This window comes from Tasmannia lanceolata, unplaced genomic scaffold (assembly GCF_043159265.1).
Source record: "Tasmannia lanceolata isolate RefF3 unplaced genomic scaffold, GAP_Taslan_0.1 ptg000015l, whole genome shotgun sequence".
Taxonomy (NCBI): Eukaryota; Viridiplantae; Streptophyta; class Magnoliopsida; order Canellales; family Winteraceae; genus Tasmannia; species Tasmannia lanceolata.
In genome coordinates, this window is record NW_027518692.1 from 40966364 (window position 1) to 40989059 (window position 22696).

The following is a 22696-nucleotide window of genomic DNA, read 5'->3' on the forward strand; positions in this document are numbered from 1 at the left end:
GGGGGCAGTTGCCCCTGTTGAGTTAGGCCAAATCCTTACTAGGCCCAACTCATTTGGGCCCAGCCCCCTTTAAAATTTGATGGCCTGACCGCTTATGTATAAGCTTGCCCCCCTTTTGCATAAGTCCTGGCTCCGCCACTGCCTTTAAAGTTATTCGTTAAATTTTAAAAGCAAAGAAAAAGGTTAAAGGGAGTGAATTCATCCTCGAGCAGTGAACCATTCTCACATAAACCGTTACAAAGGGGGATTTTATCCGGGTTGGTTGGTTGTGTGTGTGTGTGTGTGTGTTTTGGGAGGGGGGGGTATCAGTTCCCTAAAAAAACAGAGAGAACCCGGTAAGGAGTTTGCCCCATTGTAATAATTAATAACTGACGTGATCCAATGGGACACACTAGTCCAATGTTTTTTGCAAGGGCACCCTTCAGTTTATCATTCCTTATTTAGCATTATCTTCTCTCAGATTCTCAGAACCGCCCCCACTCAAATGATAGAACCCTATTCAATCAGAAATGAAAATAGAGAAGAAGAAGATGATTGAAACGAGGAGAATTGAGAAAACAGAGTAAACTTGAGAAAACTCACGAAACTCAAAAAAGCCTTCAACGTGTTAAAAGCACTCTATGTGATTATTTCCATCCTCTCAAGTCTCAATAGTCAGACGGCATCTACACTATATAGAAATGGAAAAGAGCAAAACAGGAAAAGAAATCAGGAAAATAAAAAATATAAAGATTAAAAATTATTGCAAACGTATTCATAAGAATAATAATATAAACAAGGAAAAATGATAGTGACATCAAACCAAGTAGGAAACGAGTATGAAACCAGCAAATAGCCTCCTCACACATTAAAAACTACTTGACTTTATTACTGTAGTTTCTCTTCTTTTTTTTCTTAAAATAGCAAAACTACCCCTCTCATGCCACATGGCGTGTAGGGATTTGTTCAGTTTAAACTAGTACAATTCGCTTACTGGCCCGAACGGGTTGAAAGCGAACTATACTCGAGCCCATATTTCATTTATACACACCCGTTAATCTCACAAACCAAGAGCTACAGACACCGCGCAGCAACGCATGAATACATCGTGGGGCGGTCCGAGGCCCACGATGTATTCGTAGGATTCACGCAAGATGTCCATGATTAGACCAACAAATGAATGATTTGGATAATTGGATCATTGAATCCTTTTACACGTTTGTCCTTTCTTATTTTTCTTCGAGACAAATATAAACACAACCTATAATTCCTCCTAAAATCATTTCTAAAACAGATCAAATGAAATTTCTGTAACATGTAAGACAGCATCAAAACAACAAAGCAGACATGAAAACTGTTTCAATATCTACTTGAAGTTTCAACTTCTAAGATCTATACTCCAACAAAACAGACATGAAAACAGTTTCAAATGACCAAATTCTATCCAATTTATTAATTTCATCAACCAAAATATAGTGCATCCCCTTCCTCATAAACACATCAACATTTACAGAACAAAAGGGCAAGTCAAATTAAAGTCTTTAAGGCTCTAACTAACCAGCCTTTGTCAAATGAAATGGGACGTTCTCAAAGGGTAAACACGACGAACATAACTCAGAAGACGTGAAAACTCAGCAGATGGCGGTTGGGTGCCTTTAAATTTTTATGGTTGAGAGAATACAAAAGAGATATAGAGAGAGAACATCAAAACAAAAAAGGCAAAAGAATTAACCTCAGTGATACAACTGATTAATCTAAGCAGTGGCAGACATGGGAACTGATCTGTAGCATGCCCTCTTTGCTGCTCTCACAATATCCTCGACCTGAACAAAACATTGCCAGAATAAAAATGAAAGATAAAAGCAATGAGATGAGGATTTCAGGGCCGGCCCATTTGAATCCTCTCACTTAAAAGACTCTCTTAGATCCCTTGTAGGAATCGCAGAAATTATCCAATAACTGAAAAAGTTCCAAAGTTCAGGGTATAATCAAATCAAAGAATCAGAAAACCACCAACCTGTGGAACTGCCATTCTCTCGAGATTAGCCGCATAAGGCATGGGAACATCAGCTCCAGCGATCCTCTCCACCGGAGCATCGAGATACTCAAAGCTTTCCTCAACAACGGATGCACTGTTTGACAAAACACACCTCAAAGTAAGATGCAATGCAATTTGTCGTCACAAATTGACTAATACATACACAAAATGGTTTTCATTCACAAAGTTGATTTAATTTTTTCCCTTTCAGAGGAAATTTTGGCAAAAAAAGGGGGGAATGATATCAGCACAACCATATTTTGATATTTTCACAAACCATCTTGTCTTTTAGTATTTAAAAAGCTGTCAGAAGGTTATTATATTACCCAAAAAGCTCTCACAAGCCAATTAAAGACGAAAAGACAGCTGGGTTTCTGCAAACATAAAAAAATGGTTGTGCTGATAACATTTCCCAAAAAAATAAACGGAAAAGAAGAAGAATTGTATCCTTGGGAGTTTCTTTGTTGATTTCCCAGGGTAATAGCCTTCATATGTGTGAAACAACCAACTACTCCAAAAGCTTAAGCTGATGGAGATGGCGTTTTTTAATCTTTTATACGTTAACACTCCCACTCACGTGTGACCCCACTTTCTAGGGTTGGCCTACATGTGGCCCCCCCTTTTGGGTTTGGCCATTGCATGTGGATTTTTGCTATTAAGGAGGTTTGAACTTATGACCTCTGGCTCTGATACCATGTGAAGCAACCAACTACTCCAAAAGCTTAAGCTGATGGAGATGGCATTATTTAATCTTTTATACTTTAACAATATGTAAGCAATACCAAAAAATAACTTATGTGGAATTCCCTTGTAATTTAGCCTTGTTGACTCCTTTTGTTATCTCAAGTCGGTTTCTAGAAAAAATGGAACTGACTCAAACAAGTTGATAGTGACAAAATTAGATAACTGGTTGGTCCATTTAGGATAGCAGCTAACCAGATTTCAGCGCCAACACCATGCTGGGGAAATCCTTCTTCAACTGTCACAAGTCTGTTGGTTTTCCTGACAGAGGCATTGATAGTATTTCTATCAAGAGGCCTAATTGAACGTAGATTTATAACCTGTACCGACAACAATGGTTTTGTTCAGATACGGAAGTGGAATTTTAATGCATTGGTTTGATTTTATAAAGGAAATAATACGTTGTGTTTTGTTTTCGTATCTTTTTGAGTATGAATTTACCTCGGCACTGATTCCTTCCTTGGAAAGTATATCTGCAGCCTGGACAATATCCGCTCAAGAGTTACTTGCTGATTAAAAAAAGGAATTCTAGACTACAGAATGGGCAAAAAGGAGCAATAAAGAAACTGTCATAGAAAGTAAAATTAAATGGAAAAGCATATGCTAACACAGTCACTAAGTGGATAACACCATATCATAAGCCAGGAGCTTGGTAGTTATAGCCACGTAATAATTTTAGTCAGATGTGTAATGGAATATTAAGAAATGCATGTAACATTCAAATATATAGAGGCCCAACATACCGTGTCTAACATGACACAAAACCCAGATACTATATGGATACTTCTGTTGGTCAAATAGTTGTCTTGTTTCAAACATGTGCCTCTCTATTCAAGTTAAAACGACACAAAAACTGGATACTATATGGATACTTAGTAGGCTTGTTTCAAACATGTGCCTCTATATTCAAGTTAATTATCATGTTTTTTGTTTGTCAGTGTCTTATATTTGCAATTATAATTTTGAGTATGTGAATATTATCAATTCTGTTTTAAATAGTCTATGTTAAACTTAGTTAAGTTTTAAGATATTTCATTTATAGATATCTCGTGCCTTATCTCATGGAATGGGATACCCGTGTCAGTATCCGTGTCTGTGTCCGTATTTGTACCTCTGTTACTGTTTTTTAAACATTTTGAAAAATGCCAAGTTGTACCTCTGTTACCATTTCTGTGTCTATTTGTACACGAGTAATATAATGCTCCGGCCAGCTAATGATAAGGTCAACTCTTTGGCTCGCAGAGGGATGGACAATGATTCGATGGCTGTTTTGCTGGATAGTGATTCGTTGGCCTTTTTTTCAATCATTTCTCTTGCTCTGCCATGATACCTTTTATCCTTTACGTCGTCTTGGACCATCACATTCATTGCCCCTTTCTGGCTTTTTCCTTTTCAATAAATTTTTTCCATCATTCGAAAAAATATCATATGATGTCATTGAATTTATGCACCTCTAGAAGCTCAACTAAAGACAAGTTCAACAAATAAAATTAATTAAAGAAGAAGAAGAAACAGCTGACCATTACAAGAAGGAAAAAGGAAGATCGGTCACCGATATTAAAGAATTAGTCAAAAAAGAGTTTGAAAATATGATTATTCAATGAAAAAAGGCAATTTACAAATAAATAAAAACAGATGAAAGACCAATGAATTTCAAAATGCAGAAATGCTTAAGAACTTGCCTTCACTTGCCTAGAGTCAATTGGAAATTGGAATTCAAACATATGCATGCAAAGGCAAACTGAGTTCCTAAACAAGCTACATGTGGTCAAACCTATACGACCTCACAATCTTAGTTATTTGCACATCTTAGAAAAATAATAGTGCACACACCTGAAGAGCATAACCAACCATCTTTGAGAAAGCCGTGATAGTCACATGCTTTCCTTCTCGTTCAATCTGTCAATAGAGGATATAAGACACAGGTTACACAAAAATAAATAAATAAATAAAAGAACCTTTTGGGTATTTCATTATTTGAATTAAAAAATACCTTAGCCTTCCCTATTGGAACGCAGAAACTGGAATCAAGAACTTCTGCTGAAACAGGAAAAGACTCTCCATAACTGGAGCAACATTTCAATTGCAGATTCCAAAATCAACACCCATCAAGTAAGTACTTCAGTTTTCCCAAATAAAAACAGTACGAATGTTTCTGAACTACTTACAGCAACTCATTTTCAAGAAAAATTACAGGATCGGGGTCTCTAATGGCAGCTTTTAGCAGTCCTCGAGCATCTTCAGATGAGTATGGAGTCAGAACTTTCAACCCAGGACAGGAAGCATACCAAGCTGCATAACACTGCAGATGATCTAAAAATAAGAATGAGACTTATATTTCCTTTTTCGTTCTTCCAGTTCAATATATCAAACAAAATGTTTAAAAAGTTCCATTAACCAAAAATTACAAGCTAATTATGTTGGACAACAAAATTTCAAAGTACAAAGTTCCATTAACCAAAAATTACAAGCTAATTATGTTGGACAACAAAATTTCAAAGTACAAAGGAGGGCTGTTTATTATGGGAATGAATAGCTATTCTTGATTATCAAATTACCCCAATCATCCATGTACATAAGCCAAAGCAGCACAAGTGTGAAAATAGACTCAGAAAGGAGCCTCAAGTGTATACATGCCCATTCAATGTTTTCCCAGACTAAAGGACTGTGGAATTTGCTCGGTCATGCAATTCAGAATCTTCCAATAAGAAAAGTTGATAGGGACAATCCTTGAGTCCTGATATATTTTCTCTTGCTTGTCATTAACATTTTGGGGTTAAATGTTATAATTTGAGTATTGAAATGATGTTATATTTTCTCTTGTTGCGCATATAGATGGTGTCATAATCAACTAGGGGTTAAATGTTATATAATTGGGTATTTAAATGATGCAAGGTGACATTGTGTCGCTTAAGTGAGTAGAGAGCCCACGTTAAATTTTTGTGAGATTTAAAAAGATCTTATGACAAAGTCTACACAGGTATTGTCTATGTATTAGGCTATTAGCAGTCGTAGTTGTAGGAGTTAGTGTTAGGAGTTGAAAGAGTCTTATGCCATGCGACATGTTCCTATTGGAACTATGTTACCTAATTGTAATAGGATTATGGAGCTTTACTATTTAGTTGGGCTTGCTTATGCCATATAGCCTGTTTAGATGATGGGGGACCATCCCATGCTCCCTAAAAAATTTCAGCTTGTCTTTATAAATTGAGATTTTATATGATGAGTGGCTGAGTGCGCATGAAGTCCAGTATTTTTTAGAAAGCATAGTGGGGCTCACTTCTTATCCAAACCGTTCATTTGATGGGCCACAACGTAAATAGACTGTATCCTGTAGATCATCTACATTGGGATATTATCAAAGAGGGTGTCTTTATAATGTCAGGGCGTCATTATTATTTATTGGCATCATTATTGATGGGTGCCATTATCATTAATGACTCTAACCCATTGGACATTTGTGACATAATCCACTAAACCCTTGTGACATATGGTGAAATCATGTCATGTTACGTTACAAGGGGCCTATTCTTTGTTATGAAAGAATCCTAGTAGTCAGATGGGTTATTTTAGTTGTTATTCGTATTGGGACATTGACAGGAATTTGTGTAAGATTAGGAGTTTTACTTCAAAAAGGAAAGTAGCTTATTTGTAGTAGGATTAGATAAAAGTTCATGAAAAGGGAGAATAAGAGTCCTATTAGCAGGGTCTGTAGTCTAGTTATAAGGGTTGGAGTTAATCAATGTCAAGTCGCATCTTTTTATTGGATTTTTATTAGAAATAGGCAATTAGGATTAAGATTTTACTCCCATTTCCTTAGGATTACATGGGAACATTGGGAAGTACTTAGACTATAAATTGTAAATGCCTTTAGTCTAAGCTCCCATGCTTTATGAATTGAATTAGTTGAGTTTACATTCGCAAGCTTGATGACACATTGCATAGGAGATCTTGATTAGTATTTGCTTTGATTTCTATACATTTTGTTATCTTCTTTCTCTTTCTTTTTTACATGTTTTGTTCCCAAAATCTTGCAAACATGGACCCTTTTGTATTTTATGTCCATGTTGCATGGATGATGCAGGTGCATCCGATCGAAACACTTGATCGTTGATTGTACAATCAGAAATCTTCAGGTGGATGATTAGATGCGTCAGATAGGCGATCAAGACGATCATACTGCTGAAGAGTACTATTGGAAAGCCAATCATTCTAAGATTGGTAGGATATTAAAGCGTCTCTCAGATCGACGGTCCTCATCGATCCTGGACATTGGAGATCGGTCGGATGATTTCACTACTGCCACTTTCATCCGATGACATCAAAGTGGGCCCCCTGCTCACTTTAGTAAGTATGAAAATGACAACTAGTTAAGCTAGTTAAGAAACTAATTTCCAGTGTGAATACCCAATGTGTTTCTAGTATGAACACCCAAAGTGTTTCTAATATGAACACCCAAGGTGTTTCTAATGTGAACACCCAAAGTGTTTCCAGTGTGAGAACACAAGATGTTTCCACTGTGACAACCTAAAGGGTTCTAGTGTGAAAACATAAGGTGTTTCCAGTATGAGAGCAACCATAGTTAGGTAAGACTTGTAAGTGTGAAAGTTGGAAAATACCTCTTTTTGCCTGTAGGCTATTTATTATGTATGACTTATGAGTGTGAATGTAGGAAAAACTTAATTTTTGTCTGTGGGCTTGTCTGCAGACTCGTGATCATAAAGAGGTTCCACCTCCATAAATCTCAATGAAGAGCATTCCACTTTGAGTTTAAATTCCTTGTTTAGAGAAGTGCCCTCCTATTTTATCTTCCTTGCTTTGAAGGAAGGAGCTGCAAGCTTCCATGGTGTAGCTTTTGTACATGCTTCAGTTTTTCAATCTTGTTCTATGCAAGAGTATCCTCCAAGAAGCAACCACTTCTCTGCTTTAACATCGTTCCACCACCTCAATACCATCTCCAAGTTAGCACAAGCAGCCACCATTACCCTCCATCTTCTCCCTCTTGAAAATCCCAACCAAGCCTTTAGTTCCTTCTCCCTTTTCCAAACTAAATTTAACTACTTCCTTTCTCACCACTATCACCTCCATACGTAGCCCTCACCAAACCCGAACCCTTTCCAATACCTCCTTAAACCACCAATTATTCCCCCCTCTTAAATTTTCATCCTAACCTCACCAATACCACCACCTTCACTCCTAGGTTGTCGCTCATCATTTGGTATCAGAGCTCGGAGAAACAAGAATTTCATCTTCTTGTAATCTTGGGAACACATGGAGGCTAATATAAGCCGAGTCTTGTGATTCTCTAATGGCGCAGCATATTGCAATGCCATACTTCTATGGCTACAATGAAGATGAGTGCATTAAATCGATCAACGCCATTGAAGAAGATCATAGACAAAAATAAAGTTTTTCCTATATTCACATATGCAACTCATACATAATAAATAACCTATAAACAAAAAGAGATATTTTCTAACTTTCACACTTACAAGTCTTACCTAACTTTGGTTGTTCACATTGGAACTGGTTTCCTTGTTTCCAACTTTCACACTGGAAACATCTTCTGTTTTCACTCTGGAACCTTTTAGGCTTTCACACTGGAAACACCTTGTGTGATCACATAGAAACACTTTGGGTGTTCACACTGGAAATACCTTGGGTGTTCACACTGGAAACTAGTTTCTTAACTAACTTAACTAGTTGCCATTTTCATGCCACTTTTTGCTTCAACATTGTTCCACCACCTCAATACCATCTCCAAGTTAACACAAACTGCCACCCTTATCCTCCATTTTCTCCCTCTTGAAAATCCCAACCAAGCCTTTAGTTCCTTCTCCCTTTTCCAAACCAAATTTAACTACTTTCCTTCTCACCACTATAATCTTCATACCTAGTGCTCACCAAACCCTTTCCAATACCTCCTTAAACCACCACTTATTCCCCCTTCTTAAATCCTCATCCTACCCTCACCAATACTACCACCTTCACTCCTATGTTGTCGCTCATCAATGGACAATACCCAGAAAAGTAGAAAACTATCCCAAAGACCAACTAGAGGCCAACTATATAAAAAAAATTAACCAGTCTCCAAAAAAAAAAAAAAAAACGTAGCAGACCTGGGAGTGTTGAGCACCGACTCCAGCAGCAGCACCATTTGGTCCTCTGAAAACAATCGGTACAGATATCTGTCCAGCTGACATGTAATTTGATTTTGCAGCAGAATTAATGATATGATCAATTGCCTGCAGTAAAAACCACACAATTAGTCTTCATTGAAACTTTTCACATAACAAGTGCCAGTGCGATAGATAGAAGATGAGTAGCATGGGAATATAAGAAATTCAATCCACATTATTATCCAATTTTTCAAAGTGTGGCGGAGCCTAAGCGTATGATTGCTGGAATTACAGAAATTAGTCCCAAGATCTTCAACAAACTGAAACCATACGAAAATAGTGTTCGCTTACATAAAATTTTAAGATACTCATCACTCCCTGAAAAGAATGATTGGGAATTTTTGTAACTCTGGTATGGTGATATCATTGGTAATGATTATTGCCGAAAGCTTTCAGGCGCTTCACAGAAAGGGGCCTACACACACGCATTTACAAATCATAGTCCTAAGAATTGTTGTAAAGGCCTCTATAGTCTCAGTACAAAACATTCAAAATGGTAATTTTATCTGTCAACAATTCCAATAAATATGTTGCAAATATAAGTTAGTGATAATGTTAACACTTGGTATCAGAAGTACATCCAATATGACTATGAGAAAAAGAGTCAAACCTGCATTGAGAAGTTAAATGTCATAAACTCTACAACAGGCCGAAGACCATAGTAGGCTGCACCAACTCCAATTCCAGTAAAACCTGCCTGCAAAGTCAAATCAATAGATGTGCTGGGTGAATAACAAGTATTGGAAGACAAAACAAGATTTTTTCAAGGTAAACCGAAATGTTAAGAATTAATTAACCATGCTGCCACTGTAATGGAACAACAACGTGTATCTTTTATTCATAATATTCTATAACAACCTCTGTGATTGGAGTGTCAAGAACCCTCTCAGGACCATGTTTCTCCAATAGACCTTTGGAAATCTACACAAGGGCAGATGAAGAGTCGAATTTTTGTCAAACAGAAGAAATAAATGAATTTACATACTCAAATTGTAACAATACTAGACTTTTCAGTTCTGTTGAACTTTTCTAACCTTGTATGCGCCCTGGTATTCGCCAACCTGAAATATAAACAAAACAAAGTCATTAGAACAAAAGAATAAAAGGAACAAGGTACAGCAAAATGCTCTCACTTTTTCTACTAAATTACCTCTTCACCCATCAAGAAAACTTTCGGATCGGCAGACATTTCCTCATCAAGTGCAGAATTTAGAGCATCTCGCACTGTCATCTGTAACAAAGTGGGATTTCAAGTAAATTAGGTTTGGTATGTCTTAAGTGAATGAGAGCTAGTGTCCATCAAAATAAGAGATAAAGATCATCCACAGATATGTGCGTTTGTTGTGTGTATAGACACATACATGCGTGCACGTGCACACACACACGGAGAGAGAGAGAGAGAGAGAGAGAGAGAGAGATTGTCAGAATACGACAAGATGTACTATGAAAATCTGAAGACGAAAAAGTACTGGGTTGATCCAACAAGCATCAAGTGGCCTCAAGCCTATTCATTATGCTTGCCACTTATGTAAGCACTGATTTATGGCGATATTCTACTCCTAAACCATTAAATCTTCAATAAACAACGAAAAATTTGATGAATCAAAAAATCAGGCTGTGTCGTTGTAGATCTTTGGAACATGTTGTGTTGGCTAGTTGATGTAAATCGACCAAGATGAGTCCTCAAACCATGCTTAAGATGCAAGGAAAAAAACAAAAGAAAGAAGAAGTGAAGAACATCAAAGAGAAGCACATAAGCAAACTAGAGGGAAAAGTCAGCATGAAATATGAGAAATCCACGACAGGGCATGGGGAATCTACTCCAAAATTAAGGAGAAACTATGAAACTTCCCAACAAGAAACTATGAAACTTCCCCAAAACAATAAGACTCCATATAACTCTAAAAAAAATCCAATCAAATCCTAAACATCCATTATCTTTCAATCTCAACCACTGAAAATGTTAAAAAACATTGGTTAGACCTAAAGACTCCTGAAAACACTACTTGCATTTTTATTGATAGGCCAACTTAAAACAAACCTAAATTTACTCCTTAATTCAATTAATAAGGAAAAATCCTATAAAATAAATGGCCAAGACTACAAAGTTTCAGCCCAAAAGGGCATAGAAAAGGCCACTTCTGATGCCATAGTACACAGTGTAATTGTGTCCTCTTTTTACTATTTTGGTCCTTGTATGCAAAGTTGTACATATGAAGGGGCCCGTGACGTCATTAGGATGGAGGACAAGGATTACTTCAGAGATAGGCACATTTTATTTGCTTTTTCTCAGGAGCATCTAGCAATTGGGAAGGCTAGAGTAAACTAATCATAGAGAACTTCACAAAGGGAGGAATTTGACTAGAGGATTCATATTGGAAGTTGGATGATAAAAAAAAAGGAATACTTTACAAGCTTGCTTCAACAAGCAAGAACTCTGTGGTGAGGACTAGATGGGTTCATGCAAGAGTCATCTTCCTCACACTATAAAAGAAACGATTCTCACTCTTGCACCCTGCCCAAGTTCGACAAAGCTCAATTTGAGCTTGTAGCCTTATTACGTTAACAGTGCTTTCTATTACAAAGTTGAGATTGAAAGTTCAATTTCATGCCCCCAGCCTAAGAAGACAAAAAAGAGGAAGATTGAGAGGTCATGCTCATGTATGCAGGATAGGATGGAAACTCAAAGGCAACTGATGTTAAGGTCCTACAGAATGCGATAAAATTCTTAATGGGTGTTTCATACAATGCGTGAGACAGGGCAGAATCACGCAATTATTCAATGGGGAAAAAAGGAGTTGCACCATTTGTGGGATCCCAACCAAGTGCCATGATGATTTTTTTTTTTTGGTAGGTGAGCATTAGGATCAACTTTTTACTTCACTTGACTAATAAGAAAGTAACAGGTTGTGAAAGTACACCTGATGTTTCCAAGCCACTGGGTCTAATAGCACAATTGTGGTGCTAGAAAGGTCTTGCCATCTTTGCTAGGCTTTTCATTATCTTGACTCAAAGAAAAATGATTTCAATTTTCTTATGCATCCTCACTGAATAAAAACGTAGGGGAATTGTTTAGGTGCAGGAAGTGCAACCAAGAAACCATCTAATACACAAGCTCAGAGCTGGAAAGAAAGAACTGTATCAAACAAAGTAACCGATGGTTTGGAGAATTTTATCAAGTGGCATACAATGGGACATTGATGATCCCACTATTGTTGGCCTCACAGAAGATTATGAGCCAGCTAGATACCTTATCAACTAAAACAACAATGCATCAATCCTCTATACCATCAAAAAAACCCACAGAAGCTTTCTGAAGCTAAATATAGGGTGTTGTCTACCTACTCAGCTCTTCTTATAATTGCCCGATTGATTTGACAGAACCTCCCTTTGTGGGACTGATGTGTCTAAAGTTAAGGCAAATGAGAAATCCATAGTAACTATTGAAAGGAGCTACCATGCCCATGAGAGTTCACTATGATAAATGTTCCCGGTAAACTCAAGCAGACAAGAAATACCAATTCCATTAAAAACAATTTAAAAAAAAACTATCTAAAAAATCCATGCTTGAAGCATATAACTGACATGTATAAATAAGCTCAATAACGTGCTGCATCTTCCAGCTAAGGACGCGTGTAAAGGGTTTTTAGCAATGATAACTTGATAATAGATTGAAAAGTTTTGAGTCATGTACAGAAATATGATATGCACTCAATTTGTAAACTTATCCTCATTTTATTTTCTAGATCTCTGCTTCTTTCAATGTAAAATGGGCGTAAAACAAATTTTACGCCCATTTTTCCACTTAAAAATAGGCATAAAATTTGTTTTACACCCATTTTAAATCAAAAGAAACAGAGCCTATAGGTAAATGGTTATTTCTTATAAAGGTCCCAGTTGTGTATCAGATACCCACCCAAGGTGTCGGAGATGTGGAGCATAGAAATTGTGAATGGCTAGTGGTTTATTAAAACCTAAAAGTCCTAGTGTTCCTCATATCTTTTCTCAGTAGTTTACATTTTCCTTCCAACCAGCAAACAATAAGGCCCTGTTTGGATGGCATGACTTTTTAGAAAAAGTTTGGAAAGCAAAAATATATCAAAATTTCCCACTTTTTTTTTTACACACTAATAAAATATAACTTGAGCCAACCCTATTCAATTCTTATTTCGAGGGGCATCCAAATTATAATGATATTCCTCTAAATTAATCATGATATTTCCTTCTAAATTGTGTAAAAAAGAAATTTTCCTTGGAAAAATATTTCCATCAGAAATATTATTTTCAAATCCAAACAGGGTAAAAAGCAACCGGCCGAAAAAAAAATAAAAAATTACCTCTTTGCCAGCAGTCGCGAAACTTCTATGCATAATGGATACTGCAGGCTGTATCCTTTGCAATGACTGCCCCAAAATCTGCAAATAATACATTACACAAAATTCAACTATTGGAAATAGACCATAAAAAAAAAACTCAAGTAACACCACGGTTTTAAATTTCAACCGAAATTCGGATTTTGGTCAACCCCGAAACCGAAATCAGCAATACCTGAAACGTTGCATGATTTCGACCGAAATTTCATTTTTTCCTGAAATTTAAGGACATTCAACCAAAAATCTCGATTTTTTTAATTATTTAATATAATTACCCGAAATTTCAGTAATTTCGGCAAAATTTGGTATGAAATAAAATATTAATTTTAATGGTTTGGTTGGATTTCGGCCGAAATTTGAAACCATGATTATTGTTAACACAACTAAAAGCCGACCCCAACTAGTTTGGGACAAAGGCTTTGTTGAGTTAAGTTGATATTAACAGAAGTAAAAAAAGAAAGGAAAAATAAAGAAATTTCAGTCTTTTATACCTTGTGCCTTAAAATTCCCAACATCTTGCACTCACTCAATCAAAGATCCTGCCAACAGTGGAAAATGAAAATAAGAATAAACAGAAACAAATCAGAAGCTTCGTCTCATGAAACAAATACCGAATTTCATTTCGGTTTCATTTTTCGAAAACTAAAACCTAAAACAGATTTTGGCACCAAATGGCTAGCACCTAAAAATCCAATCCATATAGGATTCGAAACAGAAAAGATTAATAATATATAAATATTTAAAAAATAAATTGGAGAATAGATCGGCGATCTCTACTGATAGAAACGATCATAAAACAGAAACAGCTAGAAGAAAACCTAGATTTTTCCACCTCAAAAAACAAAGAAAAGAGAAAACCTAGATTTTCAGAAGCATACATTTGCTCACTAAACCTAGATTCTTACCTGGTGGAAAGAGGATGATAAAGGATCCCCCTATCAGAGATTTCGATTGGTCAGAGAGAGAGAGAGATTTTTTAGTTGTAGAGGCCAAGGATAGACTTATATACAGAGCTATGCTACATTTGCTCACCCAACTTTTTTGGATTTTCTGTGCTCGTATTTCCAATTTTGAAATATGTTTATTTTATTTAGTGAAAGAGACGAATTAATTACTTTTTTTTAATTCGACATAACATGTGGGTAGCACGTTGAAATCATATCTCGCCCGCCATCCGGTCAGGTCCTATAAGAAAATTGAAGTTTTTATAATGTCTGTGGTCCTGTTCTCTTGTATCGAGTAATGTATGGCCCACTCCTTAAGTTGATCCAGACTGTTCATTTGTTGGGCCACAATGTAAATAGGATGAACCCCGTAATTTATCTTCATAAGATGATCTTAACCCTCCCATCTATTGGGTTTTCTATAATGTGCACTGACTCTACAGATCTGAGAGTCAAAATTATCGTATGGAAATAATTTACGTGATAAAAGCTATTAGGGGAATGATATTCCCCCTCTGAAGTATAAAATCCGCCCCCTTTAACTTTATTCGTTAAGTTTTATAGCGAAAGTAAAATGTTAAAGGGATGAGTTTTGTTAGAATATGTGAGATCTCACCGCTGGATTAGGTTGAAATATCACCATTAGGTAATTGTGGCGGTGGATTAGGCAAGTAGATTGGAAGAGGTAACCTTAGAGATTAAGAAAGTAGATTTGATTTGATTTCATTCTATCAAGTAGATTAGAAGAGGTGACCTTAGAGATTAGGAAAGTAGATCTAATTTGATTTCATTCTATAGACTAGGAAAGTAGATTTGATTAGGATCGTTTACTTCCATAGTTATTTTAATTTTATTATATGTTCATCATGTATGTGCTCCATATAAGCCACATTGAGTTTATTGAAATCTCTAGAATTTATCAAGTTTATCCTCAAGGAGTGAACCATTCTCATTTAAAGGGGGGGGGGGGGAATATCATTTCTCAACCTATTAATGTTGTGATCTAACAAATGAATGGTCTGGATCATCCTATTAAGTGGGCACCAAAATAAGTTTTGAATAATACTGGACACACATTATAAAAACTTCATTTTTGTTAGAGCAGCTTGCTATGTCGAATTAAAAATGTGATTAATTGGTCTTTTTTCCCAGAATAAAATAAACATAGTTCAAAATGGGAAATGTGAGCCCAGAAAATACAAAAAAAGGTTCGTTCTTTAATTGGAAATATACGCGCATCCATAGTCTAAGAGAGCTTCTTTAGGCTAAGATTTTATACGGTGTAAGCCCTATCGTCTAAATTTTTTCAAAAAGTATTGTCCGGCCAACCCATAGGATGATCCAAACCGTCCATTTGATGGGCGATCAACTTAAATAGCCTATGGTCCAAAAATCATCCCAACAGGATGATCCCAACCTTCCGATCTATAGACCTTTACCTAATATCAAGCTCCTCTATACATCGGAGGGCTAGGATCGTCCAATTGAAATGATTTTTCGTGCACAACAAATGGACGGTTTGGATCATCCTATGGTGTGGGGGGCGGGGGGCGTGCACGGGCTTAACACCCTATGAAAACTCTTTTTAACTCACCCAAGCTATCCCTGTCCTAGCGAAAGAAAAAAGGTGAGAGATGGGTTTTTTTGGGGCGACTCGAATTATGGAGATAGTGAAGAAGCACGATTCGGGGGGTTTGGTTTGGAAGAGGATTAAACTGACCCGCACCAGAAAGGCCAATGCCAAGAAGAGACTCCTCAGAGTTTGGCAGGTTTTATTTCTTCATCCGACTTTGTAACTAGGGTTAGGGTTTTGGTTTTTCTTATTATTCTTCTACAAAGCGTTTTTTGTAGCTCAAGATGCTCAACAAATTCAAATGAGATGTTTTGCTTCTTGGGTTTTATCTGAAACAATCACCTTCACAGTCAGAAATCAAAACCATCCAGAAACTAAGGTTTTTATGCATAAAAAAACATAGTTACAATAATACCCTTCTGTGTTTAATTCTCTTTTGCTTTCTTATGAATGCAATGCTTTTTTTCCTGGGTTGATTTATTATGTTCTATCTCAACTCAACTAAACTAAGCCTTTGTCCCAAACTAGTTGGGGTCGGCCAATGAATCCTTTAGAAACTTTTAATGAAGAAGGTGAAAGAATCTACCCGGCTCAAATTGACTAAGTCTAGTCCTGACACTAGTTGGGTTCGTCTACATGGATCATTTTCTTCCATTCTCTCCTATCCAAGGTCATGTTCTCTGATTTATTATGTTCTATGATTGGAATAATTTGAGGAGGATATTTGATCTTGCTATGGTTTAGCTAGTGACAGCTTAATAATATCCTGATTTTGATTTCAATACACAAAATGTGGTTTATGTAAAGGTGGTATGATTGTGGGGATTGGGAAATTAGTTGAAATTGTCTGACGAGTTTTATGACGGTTGATTTTCTAGTATCTCATGCTCTGACCTGTTGCGATCGCGGGACTATTGCCAGATAAACAAATTGATGTACCAGGCTACACGTGAGAGGGTGTTTTTATCAAGGTTAAACGTTAATCACGCCTGCTAGCGCAAATTTGTGAAGAAGATAGAAGGAAAACATTCAAGTTTCTCCCCTCTGTTTTTTCTTTAGAAAATCGATAAAAAGTCCCTTTTTATAATGCATCTTTCCCCTTTTATAAATAACAATTAAGGAGGGAAATAATTAAAGGAATAAATTCAAACATGATAATGAATTTGGAAACAAGCTAAATGAATCCTCCATCATGTTCATGAAGGGCATGAATTTAGCCGTGATTGCTTGATCTCCTCCCCATTTTGGGATAGTCTTGAGAGGCATCTTTGGAAATAATTGGCGCAAATTGACTTGTGGAATTGTTGCTAATTAGAGATCTCCTTTGAGCGCTAATGTGGAAAGTCTTCTTGTGACTGGACCCTCTTTGGTGCAAATATGGGATGCCTTGGCATGTGATCGGGACAACAATCCCATGGTTGATCATAAGTGATAAACAGATGCGCAATCCACGGTTCTCATGAGTTGGAAACGGATGTGCAATATACTGCTATAATAAATTGACGACGGACATTCAATCTACGGCTACTATGACCGACATTCAACCTACGGCTACCATGCATGGGAAACGGAAAACAATCTACAACTATGTGATGTAGATTGGATTCCGTCCACAGAGTCTTTGGGCCTCATTTAGTTGGGCAACTCTTCTTTTATCATCATTTCTATGTTACTAGTTTATCAATGTAGTGTGTGTTGTGATACGGTAGTATAGGTGTTGAGTGAATTTTGGCTTATGGAGATTGTGTAGTGGAGCCAAGAAAGTGAAGTAAAGAGGGTGAGGTGACATGGATGGTTGAGAATGTATCAACCCATGTGTATTGTGTAACAAACTTGCCACCTAAGCCATTATAGCTGGTCATTGGCTGTCAACTCACCAAGAGTTAGTTAGGAGGAGCTGGTCTAACTTCCAGGAAGCCTAGAATGTTCAACTCCACTCTATAAATAGGGTACGAAGATGAATTTGGAGAGTTTTTTTGATGATCTAAGAAAAAGAGGTCGTGTGGAGCTCCTTTGGGAGGGTTTGAGTCTTCTTTTCTCTTTTCTTCTCCATGGGTTTGAGCTGGAGTTCTTCCATGTAAGTTTTACGCCGTAATCAGTCCTTGTTTGAATAAACTCAGTTCTAGTTTGTTTCTGCTTGAGTTTGAATCTCTTATTCCAAGAAAATTTCTATTTTTTTAACTCATGTATAAATGTATTTTTCGTAAGTTTTCTTGTGAAAATTGTGAGAAATCCACAAGTGTTTTTTGTCCGGATGTTCCTCATCTTCATAAAATCTTAAACTTGAGTTTTGGATTCATATCCAATCCCTTTGCTACCAGGAACATCACACATTGCAGCAAACTGCCCTGGAATCTGAACTTGCTTCCATGGCATGTATAACTTCTGCCATTTCTTATTTCCCAATTGAAATCCCATGCAAATTGACCCTAAATAACCTACCTTAAGCTCTCCATACGAAGAGCTAAATATCTAGAAAGGATTCCACGAAATATGGACCATTTCCTTTCAGATTTTGCCGCCGTGTGCCATGTTTTTTGCTCTGCAGCGAAAAAATCCTTTGACTCTCCCGAATTATGACCGCATCAACCAAAGTACTTAGCGGCGTCAACCAAGTACTCAACCACGTTGTGCTAAGTCGACTAGGATTTTCTTGAGTCCGTTTTGACCCGCATCCGCATTTTAAAACACTCCTAAGACATTTTTCAATGCGTTTCTCATCCGCATTTTCCATCGTTTTTCCATTTCTCGTTTCCCTTCTATTTTCCCCTTGCTTCCCTTTTCCGTTTCACATTTTGCTTCTTGAATTTGTTTCCCAACTTGGTAACTATGAATGAAACTATGTTATTATCAGTTGGATCAGCATATATGGAATGAATGATTCTGGCTAACTACTATTTTGAAATCTGTGATATGGAAGAAGTTATCTAGGCTGTTGTGTAATCCGGGTCTTAGAAATTATAAAAATTTTCTTTTTTTTTCCTTGTTCTTTGTGCATTATTGATGAGATTAAGGATTAAGCAATGGGTATTGACATATTTTTCAGCCATTGCTTTATTGATGAGATTAAGGATCAAGCAATGGATATTAATATATCTTTCAGCCACTATTTTAGATGAAGACAATAAGGTTGCCGAAGTTGTATCTAGAGAAGGTGTAGTTAGCCATGTAGACCAGATTTAATTATCGGGCAATTTCTGCATCTCCTATGGCTTTCTTTCGCTCGTCTTTAATCCATAAAATGCTATTTATAAAAAAATTGTATATAATAACAAATAAAAGATGAATTGGTTTCGATGCTGAACATTCTAAATATTATAAAATCTCTAGTGTAATTTTTGTCTTTTTTTGTTAATATAATGATATATGCCAGTTTATCTAGAATTTTTGTTACATATTTGTTATTCAATACTTATATAAACTAACATTTAAATGATTTTTTTAATATTATCTATTACATGCATAGATATGTCTATACATTAGCACCAATGGTTGTGTACTTGTGTTTATGTTACACGGGTCTTAGGGATGCCATATACATCTTGAGGATTATCATTTGCCTCATAACTCATTTCACAGAGTTTTAAAAAGCATGCATGCTCAGATGCAAATCTTTGTTCATGTATGTTTTCCAAATGGTGAAAATTTAGTTTTTAGATGGTATTAAAAAAAAGGGCGGCCCAGTGCACGGGTTCCTGCCATTGCAGGGTCTGGGAGGGGAGGGCTAGATGTATGCAGCCTTACCCCAGCTTTGCAGAGAGGCTGTTTCCATGACTCGAACCCGTGACCACCAGGTCACAATGGAGCAACCTTACCGTTGCACCGAGGCTCGCAAGTTTTTAGGTGGTATTATGATCAGATATTTGAAGACATCTATTGTTATGTAATGATGTAATGATTTTTAGTAATTTCCTTGTTTGCTTGATTTGCATGTGCATGACACCTTATCGTTTAGTCAACTTGACATTTGGCCTGAATTGTTGGTGTTTCCTACTCATGGCACTACTCATAGCACGTGTGCCAATATCTGAAGCCCTCTTAAAGTGATAAATGCAAATTTTTTTCTTTTATTTATTTTTAGATTCCATGTAGTTGATTGATTGTAAAGTAACATATAGGTTGTTTCTTGTTAATGTGAGCCTGCAAGTTACAACAATGATGTTCTAATTTTCTTTCAGTAGAACATACTTGAATTAGGGCTTTCCTTTTAATTTATCCACATTTGTTGGCATTCACTGATTTTCTCATGGTGTTCCAAAATTTAGTTCAGGGTTTTCTGCCTTTTGTTTTTCTTGTAGTTAAACTGGTTCAGGCAGACTGAAATCCTTTTTTTTCCCAGCAAGAGAACTGAAATCTGTTGTTTACAACTCTGAAATGAGTTTTTAAACAGCAAGTATCCTGAACTGGGTTTTGTGTTCATATCAGATAAAAATCTTACACATCTACGTTAAATTTGATTTTGATTATCTATAGTGACTTTCCTTTTTTTAATGCGGAAATTACTTTCAATGGAACTACATTTCTTTGAAACTGTTTTGCTGTTTCCAACAAATTATTTTTGCATTATTTAAAGAAGTGACACCTCTCTTGTACTACTACTAGTCAAGTGTCTAAGTTATAGATTTATTCTTTCCCATGACATGCATATTGTTTTGTCTTCTGGATAGTTTCTTGTATTATGTGGCAGAAATCAAAAGAAGCTCATTTCAAGTTTTGGCACCATAATTCATGCCAGAGGCCAGGGCACACCCACTAAATCATGCTTTTCAAGTTTTGAAGTTATTGAATATCCTTTCCCGTGTGCTTTGAAATGTTTCTTTCTCATGGTCTGTATCTGTTCCATTTGTTGCAGAACGAGGCTGTCTTGAAAGCTTGTTCTGAACCACCACCTTTAAAAACTTTAAAGGGGAATGCTGCTGTAATTGCAGAGAAGAACGCAAGTCCAAACAAATGAGTGAAATGCTAGATAAGCCTGAGAGATTTGCTGTTATAATTCCTACCTTCATGGTATTGAAGTTTTTTTTGCTCCACAGTTTATAAATGAAATATCTTTAATTCCACATTGTCACTGATTCCTCATTATAGCTGAATGCCCTATCACTATGGTAAATGTTTTAATTTATGATTATTTTTATTAGGTCCCTTTCCATCGTCACCTTCTATTTTTATTTCTTTTTAATGAATTTTAGTTACTGATAAAAGTGTGTTTTTTTTGCTGGTCTCCGTAGATGTGCCCTAAACCTCGATCCAATAATATCTCCCAGTGGTCTTATTGGAAAATTTCATATTTTTTTGTTTGCGTGGTAAAGTTGAGCTGGATTACTTAGCAGGGTCATGTGATTTTTGACTTTTTTCAGGGACCATTTATTTCCCTATCGCTTATCTCAAAAACTAGTTTTTTCTTTGCTGCCTTTCTGGGGATTTTACAGCATTAAGGAATGAAAGAGATTCATTTTTTTAACAAATACACGACTACCTGTTCTTGCATTTTGGTCTCTTTGTGCTTCTATATGATAATATTTTGTGGGACGGGTTTGTCATCTTAACAGTCCCTACTCCCTGTTCATAAGATCTCTTGCATTTGACTAACAACCAAGAAGTCTCCTCACAAGTATGATCACAATTTCATCAAATCCGTACCGCTGTTAGAGTTGTTAGTTGCAACTCATACAAACTGTTCTCCATCACATTATGCTTACTCACTATGATCTAACAGCGCATAAATCTCACATAGTTAAACCATGTATCTGTCGTAGAAAGAGTGAAAGACGACAAGTTGTAGGGGGTCCAGATCCTGGGATCAATTCTGAGAGTCGTATAATAGGGTCTATCTTATGTGTAGCTTAACCAAGCTGATACTTGAATGTATATCTTGCCTCTAAAGTTGACACAATTTCTTCACGGTAGAAAATAGTTCTTCATATAAAATTAAGTCTATTAGGAGACGCCGTCCATAATACCTTTGCCATGTAAAATATCATTTGGACATTGGATTTAATTCGAGGATTGAAAGAAAATTTAGATTGAATGAATCTATATAATCCGGTCTAAAGAGATCATGTCTATGGGTAGGGGACCATTCAGGAAAAAAAAGGTTCCTGTCTAGGGGACTCTGCTCTTAGGAAGGCTTTGGAAGTACAGTACATTTAGACTTCTAAGATGCTTTTGGAGAGATATAGAGAGTTCAATAACAAGGTGTAAACAACCTTTAAGATGCCTTTAGAGAGATATAGAGAGTTCGATAACAAGGTGTGAACAACCTTTATTGTGAATAGTAAAGTTTAAGTATATAACTCGGTCCAGGCATGCTGAAACCTGGCAACTAACAGGTTTGCCTCTTGTTAGAGAGTGTGCTTTTACCACTTCTAAATCATCTATTTGTAAAAGATGAAACAAGATAATGTGATAAAGAGGAAGGGGAGAATTTTTGTGGAGGGGGGAGAAGAAAACCCTCACAATTCGTGGGACTGGCATTACAATTATATTCCTTAATGAAAAGTGTAACCATATGCTTGTATAAACAACTATAATGATGTGACACACGATAAGGTTCTTGTGTGTGCACTTCATTTGACTTATGTATTATTTCTAACTCTCCCCCTCAACTTGTAATGTGCCTTTGAACATGTTCAGCAAATCAGCTTATTAGATAGATGGATATGACCATCACTTGTAAGTCCTTAGTGAAGATGTCTGCAACTTGGTCTTTGCACATTCTACGTGGTCTTCGACAAAGTGGAAGTCTATTTCTGTGTTTCGTTATGGCATAAAACACTGGATTTTGTGATAATTTGATTGAATTTTGGTTGTCAGAATATCCAGTTCTGGGCAAACTCGTAGAAGCATCTCTATCTGTGTGTGTGTGTGTG

The 22696-nt window shown here is 36.5% G+C and overlaps 2 protein-coding genes across 2 annotated transcripts; one reads left to right on the forward strand and one right to left on the reverse strand.

The window, feature by feature from the left end:
• Positions 1-1409: 1409 nt before the first annotated feature.
• On the reverse strand, positions 1410-14352 carry LOC143847279 (pyruvate dehydrogenase E1 component subunit beta-1, mitochondrial). Its single transcript, XM_077356062.1, has 15 exons — positions 14216-14352; positions 13802-13849; positions 13275-13352; positions 10088-10168; positions 9972-9998; positions 9796-9858; positions 9548-9634; positions 8878-9003; positions 4927-5060; positions 4752-4824; positions 4592-4657; positions 3200-3238; positions 2954-3078; positions 1997-2111; positions 1410-1802 (listed from the first exon to the last, which is right to left on the reverse strand). Exons 2-15 carry the CDS (start codon positions 13823-13825, stop codon positions 1734-1736), a joined length of 1107 nt encoding a protein of 368 aa, XP_077212177.1. The 5' UTR covers positions 13826-13849; positions 14216-14352; the 3' UTR covers positions 1410-1733.
• A 1487-nt stretch (positions 14353-15839) lies between these two features.
• On the forward strand, positions 15840-20969 carry LOC143847280 (uncharacterized). Its single transcript, XM_077356063.1, has 2 exons — positions 15840-16023; positions 20680-20969. The coding sequence occupies exons 1-2, from the start codon at positions 15889-15891 to the stop codon at positions 20779-20781; spliced, it is 237 nt and encodes a 78-aa protein (XP_077212178.1). The 5' UTR covers positions 15840-15888; the 3' UTR covers positions 20782-20969.
• Positions 20970-22696: the final 1727 nt, after the last annotated feature.

What these genes read in the sequence shown, in the direction of transcription:
- LOC143847280 (XM_077356063.1), top strand. Translation starts at nt 15,889, where the DNA reads ATGGGTTTTTTTGGGGCGACTCGAATTATGGAGATAGTGAAGAAGCAC. An exon ending in GACTCCTCAGAGTTTGGCAG is followed by an intron (nt 16,024 to 20,679) that starts GTTTTATTTCTT and finishes CATTTGTTGCAG; the next exon opens with AACGAGGCTGTCTTGAAAGC.
- LOC143847279 (XM_077356062.1), bottom strand. Translation starts at nt 13,825, where the DNA reads ATGTTGGGAATTTTAAGGCACAAG. An exon ending in TGGGAATTTTAAGGCACAAG is followed by an intron (nt 13,353 to 13,801) that starts GTATAAAAGACT and finishes TATTATTTGCAG; the next exon opens with ATTTTGGGGCAGTCATTGCA. An exon ending in TCGCGACTGCTGGCAAAGAG is followed by an intron (nt 10,169 to 13,274) that starts GTAATTTTTTAT and finishes ACTTTGTTACAG; the next exon opens with ATGACAGTGCGAGATGCTCT.